General features: G+C 46.3%; 1 protein-coding gene across 1 annotated transcript; it reads left to right on the top strand.

Moving 5' to 3' along the window:
• The first annotated feature begins 8,292 nt into the window (after positions 1–8,292).
• Positions 8,293–11,467, top strand: LOC125522747 (putative xyloglucan glycosyltransferase 10). Its single transcript, XM_048687782.2, has 5 exons — positions 8,293–9,335; positions 9,427–9,735; positions 9,817–10,107; positions 10,217–10,330; positions 10,680–11,467. The coding sequence occupies exons 1-5, from the start codon at positions 8,595–8,597 to the stop codon at positions 11,295–11,297; spliced, it is 2,073 nt and encodes a 690-aa protein (XP_048543739.1). The 5' UTR covers positions 8,293–8,594; the 3' UTR covers positions 11,298–11,467.
• The last annotated feature ends 2,388 nt before the right edge of the window (positions 11,468–13,855 follow it).

The raw sequence follows: 13,855 nt of genomic DNA on the forward strand, positions 1-13,855 counted from the left end.
TAATTACAAAATAAGGTAAAAATGAAAATAAATTTGGATGAAAAAACGAAATGGGCCGGCACAGTTTTGGGCGCCCTCTGACTATCGGCCGCGCCGGGCGAAAAGTATAGTTTTTCAGCTTCATGAGCAGGCAAATAAGTGGACTGGCTTGGCTGGGCCAAAGCATGTGCGGCCCATGTACGAAAATCTGGATTGCTAAAATAAACGGACGCAAAAAAATTTAGTACCACCTCGTATAGAAAAATAAATTTCAACGGTGAACGAATGAAAAAAATCGAAAAAACGCACTTTACATTATTAACGGGTATAGATATAGATATAGAATCCCTAACTAAACTATGTTGTCGTTCTAAAGGCGTTGTTGGTATATTTGCAAAAAAAGGCATCTTTTTTTGACAAAGGGTGAGTTTTATTGGCTCAAAATGAAGCATCAAAAAGATACAAACATAAAGAGCACACACCCGGCCTCTGCATAGTTAGGATGCACACAACCAAACCAACACACGCACACAAAAACACGCCGGCAAATAGCAAAGTCATATAAGACCAAAGCTAATCTTAGGCAAGGAAAAAACCGAAAGTGACAAGATCCATGTCAAACTATAGCAATGACCATATCCGCACCAATCATCTCATGACACCACACGGACGATGGAGATTCTTTAACAGCAACGCCTTCAGAAAGGGAGCTGCGCTCAAGCGCCACCGTCACCGGATTCAACCACGCAAGGCCAAAATCTAGGTTTTCACCCCAAGAACCAGTCCGAGCATATCCGAACAATGCCTTCACCAAGGTAACGACGCAACAACATCGCCATTGCCAGGTATAACCAACACGTGTTAGACCTAGGATTTCACCCCGGAGCTCAAGACCGTGTGCTCAAGTAGCACCACCATCGCTGTCACTTATATGTTGTCTCCGCCACTTTTCCACAAACCTAGCAGCTGCATGCGATGTGGACCGCTCCTACTGCACAATCATTCCTCTGCGTCAAGCCGTCTTCCATAGTTTGCATCTCAGTGTCGAAGTCAACCACCGGGTCACGAAGACCTTTCAGTGGCCACTGCAGGGTCACGGAGACCTTTCAGTGGCCACTGCAGTCCGCAACAAGTTTGCCACCGTAACTCAGAGTGGTCACCGTAAAGACTAACACCGACAGTGGAGCAAACCGTCCCTGGCTACCACCTCGTCGGAGAGAGCCATGCCCATCGGCCCATGGGTCGACATGGCTGTATCTCTTGTGCGCGGCCGCCCCTAAATCAGGGATGCACAACCGCGAGATCGGCACTGCACCTCCCAGTCCAGGCCGGCGAGCATCAAGGCCAACAACAGCCGAGCCTTCAAACGTCACCAAACAGTGTCATGAAACCATGCTGCACGGTGTCGTCCAGATCTGTGCGTCAGGTCGTTGCTCCAAGCCTGGCGATAAACCGTTTGGTGGTCGGTGTGCAACGACGACCGCGATACTGGAGGCCGCAGGCTAGCTGCAACCACGATCTGAAGCCTCCCCTGTGCCATGTCTCATCACCAATGATGCGCCCCAAAGAGCCGCTTCCGCCGGCCAGTAACCTCGTGAATGAGTGGATCTCAACAAGGACGTAGCAGAGGCCTGCCCCCGCCGTCGGCCAGCCGGGATTCTTGCGGCGGCGTCCTCCGGCGACACTCACCCCTATGAGCGCACATACACATACTCTATCCCTATGAGCATCTCCTACGGACTAAGCCGACATATCATCTTGAGATTTTACAAAGTTATCGTAGGCGCCTCATAATTGACGGGAACATCTTCTTCCATTGAACACACATCGCCAGAAATCGTAAAATAAATACAGAATAAAAGGCGAGCATGAGGATTTGAACTTGATAGGTTGAGGATGCTACTGTCCTTCTAACCATCCAAGCACATGTTGGTTCGTTTGTATTGATTGACGACGTTCTGTCCAGTCGGATGGACACGGTGGTGTTAGTAAGTCGGATTGGCTTTGGGATGCTGTCACAACCTAGTGATTCCCCTGATGTGGACTCAGGCCATTTAGGACTCCGGGGCCTGGTCAAATTCTTATCACGAGCCTACCCCAGGGGATCCCGCCGTCAGTTTGAGAATTTAAAGTCATTTTTGAATTTTAAAAAAGTCTGAAATTTGTGTTTTTCATAAAAATAAAATAAAAAAGATTGTGAATTTGACATAGTCTTCCCAAATTTCGAAAAGCATCCTAATTTTAAATGGTGTTCATGAATTCAATGAATTGTCATGACTATTTTTTTTCTAATTTGGAATCTTTTTGTGATTTTTTTACGAAATGCAAAATGTTAACCAATTTAAAAATATGCACACATTTGGATTTCTTTTAAAGGAATAAGAAGACCGGTGGGAACAAAGCAGTATTGAAAGCCCAAGGTGGGTCGCTGCCCCTAAACCGTTCTCGCAATAGAAATTTCCTCTTTTCCTTAATGAATAGGAACTGTGGTGGAGTTTCTACGTGGCTACCCCATGTATAAAAATGTTGGTTAATAATTAGTTAAAGAATACCCTTTGCAAAGTTACTACCAAACTCTTTCCGTGACAACAAGTGACAAAATGCATGTACGCCACTTGTCGTCATCACCAGAACGTTTTGGTGGGTTTCCTCACCCGCATGGGGGGATAGAAAAGTTTGTGTCTAAATTACAAAACCGTTTTCATCACTGTGTTCCTCGTGTCGATACCTTAAAAACTAAACCAGGCTCAAAGCACATTTCCACAGTCCCATTATACCCCAAATATTTGGCCCATCCTGCTTGGTTTTCTGATATTTTTGTAACACACTTTATTATATATATTTTTACCCTCTCAAACATATTGTGCTTCTGATTCAACCACCGAAAAAAACATATTATGCTGCTGGTCGCCTTTTGCTGATGACACGCTTGAGGCCTCCTTTGGTTTATAGAATTTTTGTAGGAATTCTATAGGATAGGATTTGCAAAGAAAAAAAAATCTTTTGAAGCCATTCGGTTTGTAGGAATGGATTCCTATTCCTATGTAGGATAGGAATCAATCCTTCACGTTTTGGAAGAAAAAAAACATTAGCCTAGACTCAATGGAAAAAATCATATCCTATGCACCAAATGACATCTCTTTCTCTATAGGAATTGACATGCATGTCATCTCACTTCCTATAATTTTTCTATTCCTATAAAATTCCTATCCTATGAATCAAAGAAGACCTGAGTTTTTCTCGGGTCTCCTATCTCTGACTTAAGAAAATCATGCACGATGGCTTAAAGTTAGCCAGCTTTTTGGTTTCTTGACAGCTCCTAAAGTTAGCGAATGTTACATCATTACACGACATACATGCCCCTGCAAAGCTGAACTATAGCTAGGAAGAAAAGATGAAGTGTATCGCACGACGACGTAAGCACCATGAGTCCCAGCAGCTATCCCTCATCATCATAAAGAAAGGTCCCAGCGGCATGCACGGACAAACACTTGGGTCTGGATCGAAACTGACCGGAGGGAAAGCGGACGTGACGTGACCGATCGTCCTCGTTTCCACAGAACTCGGTCGGCTTTTTGCATGAAAGGGACGAAAAGGGGCTATTCGTGTGACGCGCCTAACGCGTTAACCCAACAAACCTGCAGACCATGAAAACAACTTCTTTGTCACGCTCTCTCGGAAAGAGAACAAAGAAGCTTCTTGTTCAGGCGCCTAGCTAACCGAGCAAGGTAAAATTGCTCGTGCTCATTCACTGTTTTGCAACAATTTTAACCTTTTGGAAAGGGATTGGCCATTTCTGAGTCAGACTTAGAAATAGTTATTCGACAACGCTATGTGGGTCGTCCGGCTGATCTTTGGGAAGGATAGGCTGGGTCGTGAGCCATGGGATAGCCGTCCGATCTACCTGTCGAGGTTTGCAACATGAATCATGTCGCACTTCGAGGTTTGCAACATGGGTCATGTTGCATTTGGTCCGATCCACCCGACGACAGGGATCATGTTGCGCTGAGAGATTTACAAGACGAGTGCTTTCCAAAACAAGTCATGTTACGCTCGGGAGGTTTACAGTATGGTCGATGTTGCGGTCATTGCCGATGTCCTTTCATCGTCATCGTTCGCCCCACGGCCTTGGACTTGCAACATCGAGGCCCCTCGCCTTACAGTTGTGTGTCACAAGCCGGCTGGCCGGCCGGCCTCGGCGAGTGATGAACATGGGAAGATAGAGAGCGGAGATTGGCCGATCGAAAGGAAGAGGAGGAAGGGGTGGACCACAACAGCAACTAGTGCCCTAGAAAAATCGGGAGGAAGATATAAGGTTGCTGGAGACGCATTCGCATGGACATATGTATGACCCAAGAGGCGGCCACTATGGCACTTATTTTCAGCCGATTGATTATAAGCTTTCCTCATTGTTATTTACCATAACAATCTTCTCATTCTTTTATATTTACCCAAATCTTAATGAGTCTCAGTGTCAACTTAGAGCCAATAGTTTGGGATTTTAGAGAACCGTATAGTGAAACTAGAATATGATGAAGCCTGAAAACTTGCAACCAGGATCAATTGATGGTACATGGACAAAACAAATAAGAGGTGGGATACCCCTGGGGCACTTGAACATATTTTAGAAATACCCTTGCTATGCATGGCAACTCTAGGCCCCTTCTTCCTCCGCCTTTGCTCTGCTCATACTTCTCCATGGTGGGAGCCTACAAATGCGGTGAACAATAGGCAAAGCAGACACTTGAGATGGGCCCTGATCTCCAATCTGCCACTTGAGTAGTCTGAGGTGCTTGCCGGCGATGGCGTTCAGGATGGCAACCTACAGCGCGAGCATGAACGCGAGGCCCTGCTCGCTATATCCCGCGAAGATGCCAACCTGACGAATCTAGCGAACGGTAGAGCTAATTGCCTCAGAATAGGAAATGATGTAATAGGTTGTCCGATCTTAGCTTCTCGTACATCGAGTTTGCATGTCCCAAAAATATTTTCATCACACTAAATTAGTTACATTGAAATATCTTCAGAATAATATTACAACAGTAAAATGTTGCATGTGTAAAATATAATTTGTATTGTTTCATAGTCCTATATTTTCATGGTTTCAGGGCACTCCTATATCCTTGTAAAGACCGCATTATTTGACAAATCTAGCCCTATCGGCGACTTCGGCCATGTCTGGCCCTGAGCAAAACTATTTGAAACTCGGCTCGGTGCTAGAGAACACGGCGCCGAAGTTGTGCATATCAGTTCCAATCTGTATGGCTCTGATGTGGTGGGCCCAACAAGACCACCATTCCCCGAATGGATGGCATAACCGTCGATGTGACACTGTCGACGCCACACTATTGGGCACCGAAGTCGGCTGGGCAGTTAGATAAAAAATAGGTCGGCGCCAAATATCTCAACGCCGTCATTAGTGTCGGCACCTTATAATGTGGCGCCAAACTTGCAGATATAACCCTAAGCCTCACCCCCATCCCAATGCTCCCCAATTCTAACCAGCCCTCCCCCCGAGCTCTTTTTCTCCGTTCTTTCACTCAATCCACTAAAAACTCTTGGATTTCCTCAATCTTGACTATGGCAGCGCTCTTGGAGGTAATCTCACTCATTTGCACCTGTCATCACCAACTTATATGTCATTTAGTTATTGGATTTCTTCAATCCCATGCACACAAACTCTTGGATTGCTTGCAATGTTGTCATGTAGTAGTACATGTATGGGGCATTAACTATGGGGTTGGTTAAGATTTCTTGTTTTGCCATGAACTTTCTGGAGGTTATTTTTTTTTTCAAACCCTAGTTATGGGAAAACAAGATACCTATGTGGTTGTCTTAGGATTTAGGCTAATTATGTTGAATGATTATTTGTATATGAATCATGCAAATGGAAATCCTAATTAGAATGTAGGTGTACAATGTATTTGTTATGGGGATTGTACAATTAACATATAGTTGTACATGTTTTTTTCCATATTATTATACTTTAATGTTTCATTTATGTTTGGTAGCGACGGAAGATGACTGGGCAGGAATTGCGTGTATCATGCAAAGATGCTCCGGTGCCACCAAGATATCTGGTACCAAAATGTTATTGCCGCAAGCCTTTGTACATCACACAATCTATGCACCCATCTACATCAGGCCGTCCATACTATGTATAGAGATGTATGTATAGAGATGGCCCTATGAGAATTTTACTAGCACATAATAGAGGTGTAGTTAATCTTTATTCATGATTGTCGTCTTATTTGCTGAAGTTGATGGACATTATTATTGTTACTACTACTTCCAATGAATTGATGGTCCGGAGTATTATGAGGATTATCTGGTTGGTGAGTATGTGGGCATTCATTTGGGGCCATGGTTGACACACACGTGGAAGCGCCTTATCCATCCACATCCATCTCCACCCATGATTTGGGCAGTAAACCAAACCACTCCCAAGGTGCCTCTATTCGTTTTGTGTGAGAATTGCCAAGATATGACATGGTTGTGTCCTCTTTACGGGCATGACACTTTGAAAGAGTCTTGGAAGGTTTTGGATGAAGAAAAACGTATTGAAAAAAGAGGCTTTGTGAGGAGTACCAGAAGATGGATGCTGAAGAGGAGGTGAAACAATGGCATTTGGAGGAAGAGTTAGAGGGTGGACGAAAGAAGGCGGGTGTGGAAGCCAAAAGGCTTAAAAATAAGCATTTTGAGCATGAGAAGAGAAGAGGCAGAAAGAGGAAGATGAAAAAAAAATCATTGGCTAAAGTATAATCGCCATTTCACCTTCATGGATGATGTTATTATGGTTGTATCAAACTTGCCTATAGTGATGGACTTATTACTAGACCGGATTGTTGTAAATTGTTATGGATGGACCAATGTGACTTTCTATTAGATGGAAACATGGTATTTTGTTATGGGTGAACTAGTGGATTATTGGGCATGCCATTGCATTACCATAGTGAAAACTATCCAGACAAAATACAGTGATTGGTGCTCGAGAAATGTAAACAATACGCTCATATGAAAAGACGATACTAGAGTGATTTTTAGCCTAATGGTATTTTTCGTAGAACATCTTTTTAGCACACCATGCCTTATACTCTTCTTACCATGCCTCATACTCTGTATGTTCTAGTTGTGATTTGCCTAGTGGTCCTTTCTGTTGGCCATCTTTTTTTAACACCATGCCTAGTACTATTTTTTGTAGGTTTCTTTGTTGTCCTTTTTCCTTTTCACCTCGAACCGCTTAGCCTGTTGATTCTCCACGTATGTTCCCATACCATTAGAGTTTGAAATGGCATTGGTTTTCTAGCCAACATTGCGTGGCACATCGGGCTCCTTTCTGTTTAAGAAGAACCAGTTTAGTTTTAGTTTTGTATTTACCTGTGTAGTTGGTCAAGAAGGCACTTGTGAAATTTGACAAGGGGCCCGTGGTGTGGCCGCATACAAACTAACATCATCCAAGATATCCACTACTGGATTTGATCTTGTCTTCATCTGCAGTGTAGCAAGCCTTCACAGCACAATCATAGTTGATAGATTAATGGACATGAAGGGCTCATTCGGTTTGGAGGAAATCAAAACGTAGGAACTAGGAGTAGTATAGGAATATGATAGGATGGCACTTGCCATCCTAAGGAATTGACTTGCCTCGTTCCTACGCGTAAAATGAGCTTTGAGTGGATGTGTAGTTTCCTCCAAAAACACGGGAAATGAGTAGTATTCCTACGAAATTCCTGCACGCATTTCCTACAAACCGAATGAATACATAGGAAATTTTCCTCTGGAATCCTTATTCCTATGTTTTTCCTACGAAAATCCTCCAAACCGAATGAAGCCGAAAAATCTAGCTCTTCTGCTAGTCACATATCTGGCGGCATGAATGAACCACTCAGAGGACCTACGAGTTCAAGTGCTTTCTCTTTTCCTTTCTCACTCCTCGAAGATGATCATGCATTGGCCATTATGTGTGTGTGTGTGGTAGTGAAAGACTTGCTTGGTCGTAGTGAAGAAACCCCACACCCGATGCTATTTATAGAGGATAGTTGGACACAAGCAGTGGAATTAAAGTAAATTGAATACAATAGCTACATTCACAAAGTGATATATTGCTTTATGCTTTATTATCATGGAAATATAGAAGAGTGCTCTAGATACATCGTGAAGGACCATAGATTGTGCTAAAGGCGCACCAGGGGTACATGACGACAAAGCTACGACTCCCCACCAAGTGCTCTAATATGAGATTTCAAATTTTTTATCTTAAAATCACTGGTCGGTAATGAGGACGCGTGCTTCAACTGTAAACGGATCGTTTCACCGCTTCTAGAATCCACATTGCATGTTACTCTATCACTATTTTTAAGCAACATTAGTACTAAGTAAGTGCATGAACTAGCTCCCTTCTTGGCACTGCATGCCATTTGTGTCCTACCGAGTGGAGTGGTGGTGGTGGGCAAGATCGATTGGCATTGCGTCTTCAGTTGAAGCTGTCTTGCTCAAAAGAAGGGGAGCCCCAGGAATAGTGTGTGACCAGTGAGTACAGAGAGCAGGATTGCTATTTTGGGAAGAATATTAAAGGTGTGAGCTTCGCTGGTGGTGTGTGAGGAGTTTTCCTTTTGATGGCACCATGGAACAGCTTGTGGGCCGGCAGGGCCGCCATTGCCGGCGGCAATGCCTACCGCGACATGCCGGTCATTGTCAAGATGGAGAACCCCAACTGGTCTATTTCGGAGATTAACGGTGGCGGTGACAACGGCGAGGACTTCTTGGCCCGAGTAGGCGGGCAAAGGCGAAGAGTGAAGAACACGAAGCAGATCACATGGGTGTTTCGTCTCAAGGCCCACCGTGCCGCTGGTTGCCTAGCGTGGCTCACATCCGCCGCGGTTGCGCTGGGCGACGCTGCACGCCGCCGTGTTGTGGCCGGCCGGACGGACTCTGACGCCACTGATGGGGAATGCGAGGATGTGGCGGAACGGGCTCCCACTTCGAGGCGGTCTCGGTTCTACACGCTTATCAAGGCTTGCCTCATGATGTCCATCTTTCTCCTTGTTGTCGAGCTCGCCGCCTACTCCAACGGCAAGGGGAACCTCGTTGTCTTCATCAATTCTTTCAATGCGTCGTGGATACGCTTTCGTGCCGCCTACGTTGCCCCACCGCTCCAGCTCCTCGCCGACGCATGTGTGGTGCTCTTCCTAGTCCAGAGTGTCGACCGCCTCTTCCAGAGCCTCGGTTGCTTCTACATTCTCGTCAAACGCATCAAGCCTAAGCCTCTCTCTCCAGCACTGTCTGATGCAGAGGACCCCAATGCCGGCTATTACCCCATGGTGCTCGTACAAATACCAATGTGCAATGAGAAAGAGGTTTGCACCACTGCCACCACCTACAATTGCCCCCACAGTTTCAATAGATTCAAAAAAAATTATCATGATGGCTATCTCTTGTTTTATTTAGGTGTATCGGCAGTCGATTGCAGCAGTCTGCAATTTAGATTGGCCGAGGTCCAACTTTCTTGTGCAGGTGCTGGACGACTCCGATGACGTGGCAACGCAGGCATTGATCAAAGATGAGGTGGAGAAGTGGAGGCACAGTGGTGCACACATTGTGTACCGACATCGTGTCCTTAGGGAGGGCTACAAGGCAGGTAACCTCAAGTCGGCGATGAGTTGCAGTTATGTGAAGGACTACGAGTATGTCGCCATCTTTGATGCCGACTTCCAGCCATACCCCGATTTCTTGAAGCGCACTGTGCCGCATTTTAAGGTGGAATTCAACTATTGAATTATGTGAACGTATAGATTTTAGTGATTCTAGATTATGAACTCTTTCATTGGGTGGGTGCAGGACAACGAGGATCTGGGTCTTGTCCAAGCCAGATGGTCATTTGTGAACAAAGATGAGAACCTATTGACACGGTTGCAGAACATTAACCTATGCTTCCACTTTGAGGTGGAGCAACAGGTGAATGGTGTGTTCATCAACTTCTTTGGGTTCAATGGCACAGCTGGGGTGTGGAGGATCAAGGCTGTGGAGGACTCAGGAGGGTGGATGGAACGAACAACGGTGGAAGACATGGACATTGCTGTTCGTGCACACCTAAAGGGCTGGAAGTTTGTCTTTCTGAATGATGTTGAGGTGCATCTTGTGCCTAATTACTCATGGATTGCATTATTACATCATTACTATGGTAGATTAAATATCTTATGATATATCTTATGCTAATTTGTGTATCATCTCTGGGCAGTGCCAATGCGAATTACCAGAGTCGTACGAGGCTTACCGCAAGCAACAACACCGGTGGCATTCGGGGCCGATGCAATTGTTTAGGCTATGCTTGCCAGATATCATTAGATGCAAGGTATTGCAAGTGCTCTTTTCCTGCTCTAAAATCCAGTTCATAATTTTTGAGATAGTTGTACACTGTGATTAGAAATGCTACCAACATCGTAATATGTTTTATTGCTTGTGACATTTGTAGATTCTTCTTTTCCTAGACTTTTGTTTACATACTTATGATATCAGGTGCATTTGTGTGTTGCTTAAGGTTCTTTTCTTGAATACATACTAGAATTCATGTCATTGTATATGCTGCTCACTCAAGGTTTTTGTTTTCAATTATGTCGGCTATCCGTTAACTTTGGATAACATTATTATTTGTCAAAGATAGCAAGGTACTGCTCTAATGGTAGCTAATTTTGTTATGGCAGATTGTCTTCTGGAAGAAGGCCAACCTAATATTCCTTTTCTTCTTGCTACGCAAGCTCATCTTGCCTTTTTATTCCTTCACACTCTTCTGCATTATCCTCCCAATGACAATGTTTGTGCCTGAAGCTGAGCTTCCCAATTGGGTCGTCTGTTACATCCCAGTGTTAATGTCATTCCTAAACATTGTCCCTACACCGAAATCGTTCCCGTTTATCATCCCATACCTGCTCTTCGAGAACACCATGTCTGTTACCAAGTTCAATGCCATGATCTCTGGACTGTTCCAGCTAGGAAGTACATATGAGTGGGTCGTCACCAAGAAGTCCGGTCGATCATTGGAGGGTGATCTCATTTCCTTGGCGCCCAAGGGGTTGGAGCAACTAAAATATGGCTCAGTGCCAGCCATCAACCTAGCAATCAAGGAGCAATCGAAGGCCAAAAAGGAATCCAAGAAGTACAACCGAATATATAAAAAGGAGCTTGCCATGTCACTACTCCTCCTGTCCGCCGCCGCTCGCAGCTTACTATCAAAGCAAGGGATTCACTTCTATTTCCTGTTGTTCCAAGGCATCTCCTTTTTGCTTGTGGGACTCGATCTCATAGGTCAGGACATCAAATAAATCAACCATAGCATGGACATAGAAAGTAATTTGTCACTAAACTTGCAATATGTGGGGTCATGGATGTTGTTGTACCTTCCATCGACAGAGGGGTGTAGGAGCTAGGACCCCGAAGCGAACATGCGGCATGGTAGTAAAAGGATTCTTACAACAGTGTATGTATGTCATGTGTAGATATATATTAGATCAGTCATCTTGTTGATCTGTGAATCTGCCTAACTGGTTCTGGTCAATCACATTCTTTTGTAACATGTTGTTCTAGATGATGTTCAGGTTAGAATTATATCATAGTTCTAAATCCCCCACAGAAATGATTTCCCGACCTTGTTTCAGTTGTGTTGATCGATGCATCTGTTAGTACCTATCCTGTTTGACTCGTCAAAAGCTTGCTACATTTCTGCATCACCTCAAATTTCCACTCTAAAAGGTAGTTGCATGACTAGAACTGACGAGTGATTCCGTTTCATACAATTTGAAGTTTTGACCAGTTTCAAAAAAGGAAAAATAAGCAAGGGGAAATATACTAATATTGAGAAACAGTATAACGCATCTACCACCGAGCCTCCACAGTGTTTTCAGCCTGTCAGCCGTCGGATCACTTGAACGTACTATGTAGATCACCTCAGTCATCCCCAGGTTGTCCTGGCGCTCCACGCACCGTCTCGCGGGCTGCGGCTCTGCAGACCGAGCTCCCGCCCCTCTCCGTATTCGGGCCATCAAAGGCCCAGGTCCAACTTCCCATTCGCACGGGGCAGGTGGTGGTCCAGTGTGTCCACAGCGCTATCCCGTTCCCTCGACCTCTTCGCTTACTGTTCCTCGGTCCATGATGCGCCACCATTCCTTCATCCGTGATGCGCCGCCGTGGCCATCCGTCCCGTCGGCGACTCTCTACCACAGGTCTATCTCCGCGTCGGTACCCTCTACTATCTGTGTATTCTTCCTCCGTAGGCCCCTTTTTACTGTTTTTAATTTCCTATCTTGCAACGTTCCTCCATGGCAGCTGCGGCGGACAGCTGCGCCGGCGACGTCCATGGCCGGCTATACTCCTCCTACATCCTTCTCCATACTCTCACAGATGTACCACACGTCACTTCCAAATTGAAACTGAAGCAAAAACTGCCGCGTAAGAAGGATCTCGAAAAGCTCCTTTCAGCGGCGGCTGCGCATGGATGAGATGTCGCGCAAGTTTGGACCTGAGGAAGGTCCTTTCAGCTAGCGGCGACGGGGCATGGATTGGAGGAGGCAGATACCGACACCTTCCGCTCGACTTCCACTTCCACCGTTCCACCTCCTTCTCATGGATCTCCTATCTTCTTTACTTATCCAAACCCATACATGCATGTGGTTGATGCTGGTGAGTCCCTTTTCAGCTGCCCCTCCCACCTCCTTCCCATCACTTGTTTTTGGCATGATCATGTACTAATTTCTTCTAGATTTCCGTTCCCGAGAAGAGGCCTACAAGAGAATACATCCAAAGGCACTAAGGTTGATTTCTGTATTGACATATTTTTTTTTTTGAAACGGAGGCAAAAGCTTTGCCTCATCTCATTAATAAAGAAGAAGAGAATTGCCCGGTTAATTAACGGAAATCCGGGCGAAAACCGTTACAACACATCCACATAAGACACACATGGCGATCTGGCAACCAATACAAGGACGCACACACGTCGCCAAAGGAGAGAACACCCTCAAGGTTGCAACCCGGTGCCATCGTCATCACACCTCCACAAGGGCGACTCCGACTCCACCATCGACGACCACCGAAGTAGCCCTCGCCACAAGCAAACGCCGAGGCCTGCACCGGCCGATGCCAAACAGTCAACCGCACACGCCGACTACCAGGCAGCTCCGACTCTGTCAACGAGCATTGCAGGAAATAAGCGCTGAGCCTGCGCCGAGCCAGCGCCAGAACCGACCACCCGCCTCGCGTCATCGTTGCCGCAAGGGCCCCTCCTCAGCAGCTCCGACTCCAAGAAGACAAAGTGAATCACGGCAACCCCTCGAACACGCCGGATGAGACCGACTACCAAAACTCAGCTGCAAACCAACTCCGCCCATAGCCGCCATCGTTGCCACACAAGAATCCGCGTCACCCACCCACATCGCCAGCCGGGCACCTACCGACCGCGATGTCGTGCATGTCCAGCTCCAGGAAAGCGCGAAGGGGATCGATGACCTTCAAGGCGGCGCCCCCAAGGGGGTTGCGACGTTGGAGAACGACGCCGTCGCCCGACTCACACCAGAGTCTTAGGCTTTCGCCCGATGGCCAAGGTCCGAAGGTGCTAGGAAAGGAGAGGCTCCAGGACGACCCCCCAAGGAGGAAGAACGACGTCCCCGGACGCCGCATCGTCTAGGCTTTCGCTCGGAGCCCCCTCACCAAGCACCCCCATGCAACCGGCGATGGAGCACCACCGGACTGCAAGCCTGCTGTCCCACACACCTCCTACGCGACGACAGCACCACCATCACGCAGGAGCCGCCATCCTCACCGCCAGCAACTGCCGGCGAGCCAGAGCCGGCCAAACCAGCCAGATCTGGCGCCCACCACCGCACTGCCA

This window comes from Triticum urartu, chromosome 1A (genome assembly GCF_056163025.1).
Source record: "Triticum urartu cultivar PI428250 chromosome 1A, HENAU_Tu73, whole genome shotgun sequence".
NCBI lineage: Eukaryota > Viridiplantae > Streptophyta > Magnoliopsida > Poales > Poaceae > Triticum > Triticum urartu.